Source organism: Schistocerca piceifrons, chromosome X, assembly GCF_021461385.2.
Source record: "Schistocerca piceifrons isolate TAMUIC-IGC-003096 chromosome X, iqSchPice1.1, whole genome shotgun sequence".
Classification (NCBI taxonomy): domain Eukaryota; kingdom Metazoa; phylum Arthropoda; class Insecta; order Orthoptera; family Acrididae; genus Schistocerca; species Schistocerca piceifrons.
The window spans coordinates 149,787,359-149,802,575 of NC_060149.1; the positions used below are offsets into that span (position 1 = coordinate 149,787,359).

The 15,217-nt window shown below is 43.4% G+C and overlaps 1 protein-coding gene across 1 annotated transcript in view; it reads left to right on the forward strand.

Moving 5' to 3' along the window:
• Positions 1–15,217, forward strand: part of LOC124722899 (trimethyllysine dioxygenase, mitochondrial) — a 488,590-nt gene that overhangs the window by 106,706 nt on the left and 366,667 nt on the right. The window contains exon 2 of the mRNA XM_047248039.1: positions 10,784–10,940. Within this exon, the coding sequence (XP_047103995.1) occupies positions 10,784–10,940 (157 nt within the window). The remainder of the gene's footprint in view (positions 1–10,783; positions 10,941–15,217) is intronic.

A 15,217-nucleotide genomic window follows, 5' to 3' on the forward strand; every position in this document is an offset into this window, starting at 1 on the left:
CAATGTACCTATATAGTTCTTTTCTTTTCACTGGTTGGTCATTTATTATTATGGGATTTCTCGTTCTTGATAATGTTCCTTTCAGTAGCATATAGACTGTTTTGTGCGCTGCTTCCATTAGTTTGTTTTCTACACACAAGTTAATTAGTCTTTCAATAACTACTCCGCTGTTTTCCTCCAATTTAGCCTTTGTGTTAGCAGATAATATAATGAACAGATCGTCTGTGTAGGCGATTCAGCCTCTAGTGTTTGTTATACTCTGGGGCTGGTTCGGTAATGGCTCTATGCAAACATCCCAGGACTCTGCACCACAAACAGAGCCCTGTGGACAGACTTTGGAGATATCTTTCACAATTCTCTTTCCAGGACATACCTGTGCGACAACTCTCTTTTAGTCTGTTAAAGAGACACCTTAGACAGTCCACCTGTTTCAATCTGAACAGGGCAGGCCACCAAAAATTATCAAACGCCACAGCGATATCGATCATTATGCCTAAAACCTACTTGTCTGAGATGTTTACAAATGTTCATTGCCTGATTTATCGCATCCTCGGTGGATTCCCCTTTCCTGAAACTGTACTGTAGGCGGCTCATGCCTACTAACTGTCTGTGGTCCCTCAGGCTGCGGCACAGAAGCTTTCCCTGTACTTTGGCTACAGCATTTACTAAGGAATTTTGGTTCTCGGGTCTTTGGCCTTTCCTTTTTTGAGTATAATGATATTCGAGATTTTCCGAATTATGGACAACCGGCCCTACAAAAAGACATTTGTTTAATAACATTGTTATATATCGCATAATTTGGTCCACTAGCTGGTGCAACACCTCTGCAAGTATTCTATCGTGTTCTGGTGTTGTCTTCTACTTTGAATTTCATTATTGCCAATCTCACTTCCTCCTGAGCAAATGGAATCATAACACTTATTCACATGTTGCTCTAGTAATTCAGAGCAAAGATGCTGTTGGATCTCTGTCTTCCATCGTTGTATTGTCCGCCAACAAAGTTGTGAGTAGGTACTGAATTGATATTTCCCAGTCTGTCGTCACCGCACTGTCGGATCTTTCAGGGCTGTAATACCGTGTGTGATCGAGCCTTATTTGTTGCAAGTTTGCGTGAAAAACCCGAAACGTCACTTACAATTTAAGCTAAACTAAAATCCGTCTGAACAGGCCTTGGAAGACCCAACGGTACCGATCGGCCGCCGTGTCATCCTCAGCCCACAGACGTCACTGGATGCGGATATGAAGGGGCATGTGGTCAGCAACCGCTCTCCTAGCCGTATGTCAGTTTACGAGGCCAGAGCCGCTACTTCTCACAAGGGCTGAGTGCACCCCGTTAGCCAACAGTGCTCGACAGACTGGATGCTCACCCATCCAAGTGCTCGCCCAGACCGACAGCGCTTAACTTCGGTGATTTGACGAGAACCAGTGTTACCACAGCGGCAAGGCCATTGGCCGGTTACCATTTAGTTTCTTGAAATCACTGGAACCAGTCGCCTTTTGTTTTGTTCTTCAATTTTTATTATCCCATTACCGGTTTCGGACCGCCTAGCGATTCATCATCAGATGGTATATATTTATTGATTGTTTGCAGCAGTGTGGGAGTCATGTAGAATTATTAGTATCTGTTAGTTGGTTGTTGGTGCAAACAGTATTCCGGAAAACGTAATGAATGTTTCCCAGTGACGTTAATTTTACTGCACCTCACACACTTAGCCTCCTTTTGTAAAGCATGTCGAACATGTTACCTGTGGCAAAGTGTGTGAAAATCAATAACGTTAACGTCACTGGAAAACATTCATTATGTTTTCCACAATACTGTGTGCACCAACAACCAATCAACGGATACTAACAACCTACACGACCCCCACACTGCTGCAGACCATCAATAAATATACGAGGGTAATCCCAAAAGTAAGGTTTCCTATTTTTTTTATAAGTACGTAGACCTGTTTATTTCTACAATGGTTTACATCAGTTTACAGCTTGAACAGTTAGCTATTTTTCGACATAAATCACCATTTCTGTCGATGCATTTTTGTAGACGCTGGGCCAGTTTTTGTATGCCCATGTCATACCAGCTCGCCGCCATGCTGTTCAGAAAGTTATGAACCTCTTCTTTCACCTCGTAGTCGGAGCTGAATCGCTTTCCGGTCAAATGTTCTTTTAACGTAGGGAATAGGTGATAGTCCATGGCGCCAAGTCAGGACTATAGGGTGGGTGGGTGATTATGTTCTACTGAAACTGTTGCAGGAGAACAACGGTTTGCCGAGCGATGTGTGGGCGAGCGTTGTCATGGAGAATGTATACGCCCTTGCTCAGCATTCCTCTTCTCCGGTTCTGAATTGCCCGTTGGAGTTTTTTCAGAGTCTCACAGTACCTGTCAACGTTAATTGTGGTCCCAGCGATTCAGCTCCGACGACGAGGTGAAAGAAGAGGTTCATAACTTTCTGAACAGCATGGCGGCGGGCTGGTATGACAAGGGCATACAAAAACTGCCCCAGCGTCTACAAAAATGCATCGACAGAAATGGTGATTATGTCGAAAAATAGCTAAATGTTCAAGCTGTAAACTGATGTAAACCATTGTAGAAATAAACAGGTCTATGCAGTTATTAAAAAAAATAGACCTTACTTTTGGGATTACTGTCGTATACTATCTGATGATGGATATCTAAGCGGTCTGAAACCAGTAATGGGATAATACAAATTGAAGAACAAAACGAAAGGCGACTGGTTGCAGTAATTTCAACAACCTTTATTCATCACAGTCGCAGTGATCCTCATAAATAAAAGATTTGTTACCATGTGGTCCTTAATGTACGTCTCCCATTTTTCTACTCTCATTTGGTATAGTAGTTCCTTATACTGTTTTTTGACTGGCCGACAGAAAATCAGCCCTCTTTGTCATACTGTTTCCCCTAAAGATCTTTGGTAGTATCTCCTCGCCTGCCTTGCTTTGTAGGGTGGGACTCTAGGAAATTTTAAACCCTTTTGACATCCTAACGCCAATAGCCTCGTTTCGCTTCGACTGGATTCTGGCAGATTAACCAGGGATTGCCTCTTACTACAATGAGCTGCAAGTGGTCTCCATGTGCCTCAGATCTACTCGCCAGCTGGATATCTAGCCTTTTTTGTCTTTTCTGAAATTACATTGAACTCTTAGCATTTTCAGTGTTCCCGTGTCATTTCCCATTTGCGCCTTCATCGTTTTAGAAAGGTGTTATTTGTTAGTTCGTTGATTTATGCACACCTCACGGTTTCTGGGTGTCAGGAGTGGGAATGAGTGCCTCTCGCTGCAGAAGAGTCCTGAGGGATCCACATCTGCCTCAGACCTACGTGCTGGTCCGATTTTAAGCCTCTTTATACTGTTACTGAAACGTCTTGTAATTGGAATAGCCACTATTCTGGACGTCTCTGATCTCCTATTTTCTATACATCACAGTAACACACCTAGATATCTTTTAGCACTGTTTAGCAACTTTGTTCTACATTTACGTGATTACTCTGCTATTCACAATGAAGTGCCTGGCAGAGGGTTCAATGAACCACCTTCAAGCTGTCTCTTGCTGTTCCAATCTCTAACGGCACGCGGGAAAAACAAGCACTTAAATTTTTCTGTGCGAGCCCTGATTTCTCTTATTTTATCTTGATGATAATTTCTCCCTATGTAGGTGGGTGGCAACAGAATGTTTTCGCAATCGGAGGAGAAAACTGGTGATTGCAATTACATGAGAAGATCCCGTCGCAACGAAAAACGCCTTTGTTTTAATGATTGCCCCTCCAATTCACGTAAGACGTCTGTGGCACTATCTCCCCTATTTCGCGATAATGCAAAACGAGCGGCCCTTCTTTGAACTTTTTCGATTTCAACCGTCAGTCCCACCTGATGCGGATTCCACACCGCACAGCAATACTCCAGAATAGGGCGGACAAGTACAAAAATGGTTCCAATGGCTCTGAGCACTATGGGACTTAACATCTGAGGTCATCAGTCCCCTAGAACTTAGAACTACTTAAACCTAACTAACCTAAGGACAACACACACATCCATGCCCGAGGTAGGATTCGAACCTGCGACCGTAGCGGTCGGCGGACAAGTGTGGTGCAAGCAGTCTCTTTAGTAGACCAGTTGCACCTTCTAAGTGTTCTGCCAATGTATCGCAGTCTTTGGTTTGCTCTACACACAATATTACACTACTGGCCATTAAAATTACTACACCACGAAGATGACGTGCTACAGACGCGAAATTTAGCCGACAGGAAGAAGATGCTGTGGTATGCAAATGATTAGCTTTTCAGAGCATTCACACAAGGTTGGCGCCGATGGCGACAGCTACGACGTGCTGACATGAGGAAAGTTTCCAACCAATTTCTCATACACAAACAGCAGTTGACCGGCGTTACCTGGTGAAACGTTGTTGTGATGCCTCGTGTAAGGAGGAGAAATGCGTACCATCACGTTTCCGACTTTGATAAAGGTCGGATTGTAGCCTATCGGGATTATGGTTTATCGTATCGCGACATTGCTGCTCGCGTTGATCGAGACCCATTGACTGTTAGCAGAATATGGAATTGGTGGGTTCAGGAGGGTAATGCGGAACGCCGTGTTGGATCCCAACGGCCTCGTATCACTAGCAGTCGAGATGACAGACATCTTATCCACATGGCTGTAACGGATCGTGCAGCCACGTATCATTCACTGAGTCAACAGATGGGGACGTTTGCAAGACAACCACCATCTGCACGAACAGTTCGACGACGTTTGCAGCAGCATGGACTATCAGCTCTGAGACCATGGCTGCGGTTACCCTTGACGCTGCATCACAGACAGTAGCGCCTGCGATAGTGTACTCAACGACGAACCTGGCTGCACGAATGGCAAAACGTCATTTTTTCGGATGAATCCAGGTTCTGTTTACAGCATCATGATGGTCGCATCCGTGTTTGGCGACATCGCGGTGAACGCCCATTCGATGCGTGTATTCGTCATCGCCATACTGGCGTATCACACGGTGTGATGGTATGGTGTGCCATTGGTTACACGTCACATCTTGTTTGCATTGATGGCACTTAACAGTGGACGTTACATTTCAGAAGTGTTACGACCCGTGGCTCTACCCTTCATTCGATTCCTTCGAAATCCTTCATTTCAGCAGGACAATGCGCGACCGCATGTTGCAGGTCCTGTACGGGCCTTCGTGGATACAGAAAATGTTCGCCTGCTGCCCTGGCCAGCACATTCTCCAGATCTCTCACCAACTGAAAACGTCTGGTCAATGGTGGCCGAGCAACTGGCTCGTCAGAATACGCCAGTCACTACTCTTGATGAACTGTGGTATCGTGTTTAAGCTGCATGGGAACCTGTACCTGTACACGCCATCCAAGCTCTGTTTGACTCAATGCCCAGGCGTATCAAGGCCGTTATTACGGCCAGAGGTGGTTGTTCTGGGTACTGATTTCTCAGGACCTATGCACCCAAATTGCGTGAAAATGTAATAACATGTCAGTTCTAGTATAATATATTTGTGCAATGAATACCCGTTTATCATCTGCATTTCTTCTTGGTGTAGCAATTTTAATGGCCAGTAGTGTATCTACGTGATCGTTCCAATTTAGATTATTTGTAATTGTAATCCTTAAGTATTTAGCTGAATTTACAGCCCTCAGATTTGTGTGACTTGTCGCGTAATCGAAATTTAGCTGATTTCTTTTAGTACTCATGTGAATGACTTCACACTTTTCTTTATTCAGGGTCAATTGCCATTTTTCGCACCATACAGATATCTTATCTAAATCATTTTGCAATTCGTTTTGATCATCTGATGACTTTACAAGACAGTAAATGACGACATCATCTGCAAACAATCTAAGACGGCTACTCAGATTGTCTCCTATGTCGTTAATATAGATCAGGAACAATACAGGGTCTATAACAGTAGTGTATCTATGTGATAGTTCCAATAAACCTAAGAAGATTGTTTAGTTGCAATTGCATGAACATTCTTCCATTACAACCTACACACCATACGGCGCACAGTCATACTCTTATAGACGTAATCGCAATGAAACAGACTGACAAAGTAAGAGATATTGGTCAAACATCGGCCCCTGGCCTCTCAGCACATGATGTAATATTCTTGGCCTACTCTGTGCAGCCCCCAAGGATCAAATCGCGTTACATAACTTGTAGAAACATGAAACGTATTGACCTTGACTCTCTAACAGCCGATTGCTCAGAAATCTCATGGGATCAAATAATCAGAGAACCTACAATCGACTGCAAAATTAATGAAATTGGCGATAAACTCACTGCCCTCTTGACAAACATGCACCTGTACGCACAATCCGTGTAAGAAAATCTGCTCCATGGCTGACAGCTGAATTACGTCAAATGATGACTAATAGGGATGCTGCCCATAGGCGTTTCAAGGCAGATTCTAAACCGAGCGTTTCGAAGAATAGAAAGCTACGGAACACAGTGAAACAATGCATTCGCAATGCTAAGATCAGGCACGCTCGCTCCCTTGTATGCAGCGATCTGACGCCCACGACTCTATGGAAGAATCTCCGTAGCTTGGGGGTCGGAAAGGCAAAATCGGAAACTACTTTCCATGTGTCAGCTAACGAATTAAATGAATTCTTCTCTGCACCTCTGAATACCCAATCGGCTGATAATTACCGTCCACAAGAATCCCCAAACAGGATAACTAACAACGATACCCTCCATCTAAAACATGTAACAATAAATACGTCAAGAAAAGCAATAATGAGAATCTCTTCTGATGCAATAGGCGATGACAGTATCGGTATAACCATGATTAAGAATGTTGCGATATCTTAGTACCTGTCTTAACTGACATATTTAATTTTTCCCTCGTGAACAGAATATACCCTACTGCATGGAAAAGAAGCATAATTCGACCCATCCCTAAGATCGAAAACCCGCAACTGCCTAGTGATTACCGACCAATTAGCATACTGCCTGCTGTTTCCAAAGCACTTGAATATATTGTTCATGATCAAATCACTGAACACCTGCATGAATTCAGCCTATATGACGAATTTCAATCCGGTTTCCCTAAACATCACAGCACAAACACTGCTCTAATTAAAGTAACTGTGACCTGAAATATGCCATCGACAACCGAAAGGCAACAATATTGACGCTACTGGACTTCAGCAAAGCTTTTGACAATGTTAACTTTGACATATTGCTCAGAAAAATGCAACAGCTCAATTTCTCAGATAGTGCAATGAGATGGTTTGAAAGCTACTTAAAAGACAGACAGCAATGTGTTGTCTGCGTAAATGAAAAATCTTCCTGGAAACATATTTCCTCGGGAGTGCCACAAGGATCAGTCTTAGGACCACTTTTGTTTTCTTAATATGTCAATGATATTTCGTCGGTTCTGTCCTCCTGTAAATATCATTTCTATGCCGACGACCTCCAGCTCTACCTAAGCGTCAGACTTGAAGATGTAAACACTGCAATCGCTCAGATGAATGATGATCTGTCTTCAGTAGTGACATGGGCGAAAAACCTGGGGCTTAAACTAAACGCAAAAAAGACGCAAGTAATCTTAATAGCCCATCAGAAATTAATAAGTTCAGATTTCCGCGAACGGCTACCTCCTATTCTGCTCGACGGTACTCCAATACCATATCAGAAAACAGTTAAGAACTTGGGTGTAACTTTGGATGAGCATCTCAACTGGGCGGAGAATACAGTCGCAGTGTGCCGGAAGACGTCTGCTTGTCTCTATGCTCTCAAAAAGTTTCGGAACATATTTCCACAGGACTTGAAACGCCAGCTCGTGCAAGCACTCGTTCTACCGAACCTCCACTATTGTGATGTAATTCAACAAGGCATGAGTGGTGAAAACAAAAGACGGCTAGAACTAACCATGAATGCCTGTTTGCGTTACACCTGCAACATTCGCCGATACGATCATGTTAGTGCTTCATACTCCGAGCTAGGGTGGTTGCGGCCGGACAAATTGCGTGACTACCACACTCTATGTCTACTTCACCGACTTCGTCGCGCAAGCACCCCAGTACCTTGCTTCAGAGATTAAAAACATGTCATGCCATCATAATCGAAACACGAGGTCACTCTTATTTGGTATCCTAACAGTGCCCACTCACAAAACAAAAACTTTTGCAAACTCCTTCTCAGTTGCCGCTGTCCGCCTCTGGAACAAACTGCCCATTACCTTGCGCAAAATTCAATCCCCTGCTGCTTTTAAGAAGAAGTTGAAGCATTTCCTACTATCATCCTCATAACGTTCTCCACAAAATTAATGTACAAGGCCAATCCTCTCATCTGTCAAATAGAAAAGCTAGCGTCTCCTATCTTGCTCCTGAGATGCCTTCCTCTTCATCTATCTCTATTAGCCACGCAATCTTCTTTTCCTTTATATTTCCTTAATTATATTTCATCACGTCTCTATTCTTCACCTCCATTCACCATCAGTTTCCCTCATACTCCCTGCTGCTAGCACTCCTGACTAAAATCTGTCTCTTCAATAATGTCTAATTATAACAGTACTTATGATCTACGAATATAAACTCTATATGTATGTATTTTTCCAGGTGTGCCTTTGTAATTGTTTATTTCACTTTTTGTACTAGATGTAATTTAACATGTCTACTAAAACATATGAATGTAAAATAAGTAGAGCCGGCCGCGGTGGTCTAGCGGTTCTAGGCGCTCAGTCCGGCACCGCGCGACTGCTACGGTCGCAGGTTCGAATCCTGCCTCGGGCATGGATGAGTGTGTTGTCCTTAGGTTAGTTAGGATTAAGTAGTTCTAAGTGTAGGGGACTGATGACCTCAGATGTTAAGTCCCATAGTGCTTAGATCCATTTGAACCATTCTGAACCCTAATCGGGATTGAGCCCAGGAGCTCCTCCATTGTCAGAATCTGGTGCTCTGTCCACTGGACAACCACAGCCACGCCTGGATTATTATACCATCTAAAAATACACACATCAAAAAAGTTTTGCATTACATCGGTTCCAAGAGTCCCGGAACCTATACAGAATTTTGCAATAGAGATCAAGAAACATTATTTCCGCCATTTTTGTTGCCCATGAAAACAACACTTTGCATGTTGTACCACCATAAAGTGAGACCTTCAGAGGTAGTGTCCAGATTGCTGTACACACTGGTACCTCTAATTTCCAGTAGCATGTCCTCTTGCATTGACGCATGCCTGTATTCGTCGTGGCATACTATCCACAAGTTCATCAAGGCACTGATGGTCCAGATTGCCCACTCCTCAACGGCGATTCGGCGTAAATCCCTCAGAGTGGTTGGTGGGTCACGTCGTCCATAAACAGCCCTTTTCAATCTATCCCAGGCATGTTCGATAGGGTTCATTTCTGGAGAACATGCTGGCCACTCTAGTCGAGCGGTGTCGTTATCCTGAAGGAAGTCATTCACAAGATGTGCACCCTGGGAAGCGAATTGTCATCCATGAAGACGAATGCCACGCCAATATGTTGCCGTTTTATGGCTGCACTATTGGTCGGTGGATGGCATTCGTGTATCTTGCACATGGCTGCACTATCGGTCGGTGGATGGCATTCGCGTATCTTACAGCCGTTACGGCTGCGTACGTCGGCCCCACGAAATGCCACCCCAACACATCAGGGAACCTCCACCTTGCTGCACTCACTGGACAGTGTGTCTAAGGCGTTCAGCCTGACCGGGCTGCCTCCTGACACGTCTCCGACGATTGGCTGGTTGAAGGGATATGCGACACTCATCGGGGAAGAGAACATGATGCCAATCCTGAGCGGTCCATTCGGCATGTCATTGCGCCCATCTGTACCGCGCTGCTTGGTGTCGTGGTTGCAAAGATGGACCTCGCCATGGACATGGGGAGTGAAGTTGCGCATCATGCAGCCTATTGCACACATTTTGAGTCGCAACACGACGTCCCGTGGCTGCGCGAAAAGCATTATTTAACATTATGGCGTTGCTGTCAGTGATTCTCAGAGCCATAATCCGTAGGTAGCTGTCATCCACTGCAATAGTAGCCCTAGGGCGGCCTGAGCGAGGCATGTCATCGACAGTTCCTGTCTCTCTGTATCCCCTCCATGTCTGAACAACATCGCTTTGGTTCACTCCGAAATGCCTGGATACTTCCCTTATTGAGAGCCCTTCCTGGATCAAAGTAACAATGCGGAAGCGATCGAACCGCGATATTGACCGTCTAGGCATGGTTGAACTACAGACAACACGAGCCATGTACCTCCTTCCTGGTGGAATGACTGGAAGTGATCAGCTGTCGGACCCCCTCCGTCTAATAGGCGCTGCTCATGCACGGTTCCCGCGTTCGGGCATCCCGATTTAGGTTTTCCGTGATTTCCCTAAATCGCTCCAGGCAAATGCCGGGATGGTTCCTTTGAAAGGGCACGGTCGACGTCCTTCCCCATCCTTCCCTGATCCGATGAGACCGATGACCTCGCTGTCTGGTCTCCTTCCCGAAACAACTCAACCCCATGCATGGTTATTTACATCTTTGGGCGGTTTCAGTGACATCACTGAACAGTCAAAGCGACTGTATCTGTGATACAGTATCTACAGTCAACGTCTATCTTCAGGAGTTCTGGGAACCGGGGTGATGCAAAACTTTTTTTGATGTGTGTAATTCCGTGAATTTGGAATAAAATGTGGCAAAGCGTTGCGAAAAGCATGGAGATTCGAGAAACTTGAATTAGATGTCACGTCATCTCTACCACGAATTTATATGTATTTTCACTTCTCTTTCTTTTCAGAAAGTTTTGAAGATGCGCTTGGCAGCAGTCTTCCTCCAGCACCTGCAGAAACCATCAAATAATCTCTCAAAGACAAGTCGCTTAGCGTTTGTCCCAAGACTTCATTTCCATAGTGGATCTGCATTACGCCAGCAGAGTGGCACGCATGTCAAAAAAGGTGAGTGGATTTGTTGCGTATTCACCAAAAAATCATATTACCAATTATAATAAACATACTAGCTAAAAACAAAGACAGAGAAATAAAAGTTTATTATACATACATCCAGCCATGTAGTTAGATACAGATCTAGTTTGAGAAGATTTTGCGTGTTTTGTATAATTCTCTTTTGTATATACATCTGGCTAAATTATCAGAGTTAACGTTACAGTATTTATTCATGTCTCAGCAAAGTTACAACGATACTGCTGCCTGTCTGTTACGTCATTTGCGCTTTCCCATTTGTTTGTAGTATAGTTCAATATAAATCCTAAGGGAATGAGATGTTGAGCTCTGAGAAATGGAAAGAGATCAATATTATCCATCATAAATCGTATGCAAATAATTTTCCAAAAATGAGTATGTTTTATGTGTAAGGTGCAGTCTCTATCCAAACACAGCAAATATCTAATTTCATTGTTCATTACCTAGCTAACATCGCCAAAAATAATCATTCATGTTGCTTAGCAAATGCAAACAAAATTTACATCTACATCTACATCTACATTTATACTCCGCAAGCCACCCAACGGTGTGTGGCGGAGGGCACTTTACGTGCCACTGTCATTACCTCCCTTTCCTGTTCCAGTCGCGTATGGTTCGCGGGAAGAACGACTGTCTGAAAGCCTCCGTGCGCGCTTTAATCTCTCTAATTTTACATTCGTGGTCTCCTCGGGAGGTATAAGTAGGGGGAACCAATATATTCGATACCTCATCCAGAAACGCACCCTCTCGAAACCTGGCGAGCAATCTACACCGCGATGCAGAGCGCCTCTCTTGCAGAGTCTGCCACTTGAGTTTATTAAACATCTCCGTAACGCTATCACGGTTACCAAATAACCCTGTGACGAAACGCGCCGCTCTTCTTTGGATCTTCTCTACCTCCTCCGTCAACCCGATCTGGTACGGATCCCACACTGATGAGCAATACTCAGGTATAGGTCGAACGAGTGTTTTGTAAGCCACCTCCTTTGTTGATGGACTACATTTTCTAAGCACTCTCCCAATGAATCTCAACCTGGTACCCGCCTTACCAACAATTAATTTTATATGATCATTCCACTTCAAATCGTTCCGCACGCATACTCCCAAATATTTTACAGAAGTAACTGCTACCAGTGTTTGTTCCGCTATCATATAATCATACAATAAAGGATCCTTCTTTCTATGTATTCGCAATACATTACATTTATATATAACTGGGTAAGACAGAGTAACCGTAAGAACTGGCTACACTTCAAGTTGCTGTAGTGAATTAATGGCACCCTCCCCCCCCCCCCTCCCCCACCTCTCACACACACACACACACACACACACACACACACACACACACACACACACAACTTGCTGAAAAAAAAGCACCACATTTTGACAGTATTGTTTCTTACCAAACTCTGGAGAACGACATTAAACTATTTGGTATTGAATCCTCCTCGATGTGTAAAGTATGTATTATGAGAAAACCGAATGGGTTGTCATACCTATTACGGATGACGTGTCGGTGGTTGTTGTTGGCAATGGTGGTAGTAGTGTAGTACAGTTGAGGTGCAATAACAGCAAACTCTCAGTTGCTGAAAAAAAAAATGGTGTGAACCGTAACTTAATCGATAAAATTTCGAAGGTAGCTCAGGTAAATTTTACAAGTATTTTGGTGTAATCCACTCATGGTCGCTGGTGACTGGTTACAGAGAAATTAGATTTCGTTTGATTTATTATGCCGCAATAACTTCCTATGTGTATTGCAGTGAAAATACTTCCGCAAATGAGCACATGTCCGTGGTATGCGCTGTCTAGTTTGGAAACAGTCTTATTACTTTAACTAACGGTACTTGCTGTTGATAACAGTAATGTCCAATTAACTCTTAACTCTCAAGCTTCGTTCAGTACTGCTCAGTTCTTCCTCGGGTTTATTTTTCTGGTAACGTTAGTTGTACGTTAACAGTGATTTACAACCGTACAGATAGGAATTAGTGCACGTCGTGTACGGGTTCAGCGAATGCAATGGAAGGGCGGCACTGTGCTGTTCCTACACTACAGTAACCACATCAAAGTACTTTTGCATTTGAGCACTGGCCGCCGGCATGCCCTCGAGCATGGGTGTGTGTGTTGTTCTTAGAGTAAGTTACTATAAGTTAGATTAAGCAGTGCGTAAGCTTAGGGACCGATGACCTCAGCAGTTTGGTCCCATAAGACCTTATCGCAAATTTCGAATTTCTTAGAGTGCAAACCAGAACTTGCACTAAAATTACGCAATTTTTCTTGGAATACGTGCTTGTATGCAAACAAAACGGACGAAACCATGTCTTGCAGTGTTCTCTCCGAGATATCTAGAAACCACAGTGCCGAGTGCTGTAATGATTTGAGTCATGGCCGAGCGGTCTAAGGCGCTGCAGTCATGGACTGTGCGGCTGGTCCCGGCGGATGTTCGAGTCCTCCCTCGGGCATGGGTGTGTGTGTTTTTCCTTAGGATGATTTAGGTTAAGTAGTGTGTAAGCTTAGGGACTAATGACCTTAGCAGTTAAGTCCCATAAGATTTCACACACATTTTTGATTTGCGTCATGCTACAGTCCGCTCAGAGAAGGGACGCAGCTGTTTGTGTTAGACCGTGCATGCTCTGGTGTGACGTCGTCCCTGCTAGCACTAACAGTGCTACACACCTCATGGCACCACCTGAGTAGACCACTATTGTGGAGTGCTGTTGGTTCGTCGACGAAGTGTGTTACAGTGTATTTTGTCTTTGAAAGTACGCGTTAAGTACTGTGCAAGCAACATGACGAGTTTCGTAGATGATATGCTTTTCCAGTAAATCTTTGGAGGAGAAAGTGAGAGTTAAACAGTAAGGTGGACCAACTCCAAATTTAAATCAATATCAAAAGGATATAGATAGTGGTGAAAAAGAGTGTGTATGAGGAAATTTAGTGTGAAAGTGTCTGGAAACAGTTGTATCTGCATGTGTGACGTTCACGATGCACTTTTTTACTTTCTTTGTTATTTGGGGACAGTAATGTGTGAGGTAGAGTGGGAGTGAAAAATCTAGGACGTATTAATGCATTAAAAACATAGCTGAAATCATAAACACGTAAGCAACATACTTGATCGTAGAACATTAGCTAAAGATAATAAAATGACGATATTAAGTCGCACCTATATGATGACATAGTGAAACACAATCAGCAGGTAGAAAAAAGCAGATATGTGCTCTCTAGAATCATTGATTGTATAAAATTCTGTGATATTTTCTAACTAGCTTTGAGAGACACGACGATACAGAAACACTGGAAAATCCAGGTGTCTTTTTGGATTTGATAGACTTAATTTCTGAGAGACAGTACAGCGAAAGAACATGTAGATGGTGATCAAGTTTCTAAGGGGCTTTCAAAATCCATCCAAAATCAGCTGCTGGACTGTATGTTGGAAAATGCCTTGAAGTTATCTGGAAAGAAATAAAGCAGATTGAGTATGCTGAAACAACGACAAATGAAACAATAGATGTTTCCGAAAAGACACAGTTACAACATTAGTGTTGCACTATGAAAAGAACAGTGTTGATGAAAGGTTCTGGGGATTTTTCAAGGGCGTAATGCTGGTGCTCTGACATGTATTTTGACTGCTATAGATCTTTTGTTCAAAGATATGCCACACAAAATTATCACACAAACAAACAATGGTGCAGCTGCAATGAGGGTTGCATAGGTGACGTGCAGACAAAAATTGAAATGGTGAATCCTAATGCTAATTGTGTGCATTGTAATGTGCGCAGTTAAATTTAACAATGGCACAAGCTGCTTCCCAAAAGCTGTCGACAACGATGTTCTTTTAAAATATGTCATGTTTTTCAGCGTTCTTTTCAAGATCGTCGGAGCGACTTTCCGCAGTAGAGGCATATACCGAAGGATTCCTAGTGGATTAGATAGAACTTCAAATCACGCACCACAAATGTGATTACGGGAATAAATCCTTGCTAATGGAATGTTCATCGTCGCTAGAAAAATCGCCATCCGATCAAACGGACTGTCAAGCTGTTTAACTCCGTTGCATTGTACAAGATGAATTTTTATTTTGGCTAGTATTCTTCCAAAAAGTAATGGAGACGAGGCGACACAACAGGAAGGGTTCATAAGGAAGTAACCATTGCCATTAACAATGAAATACAAAGAGAGCCACCATGTGTCAGTAAGTGATACAAACTCTGGAGTTCCAGTACAAGCTGACATCCTGAGACGAAAGCAACTGTGCT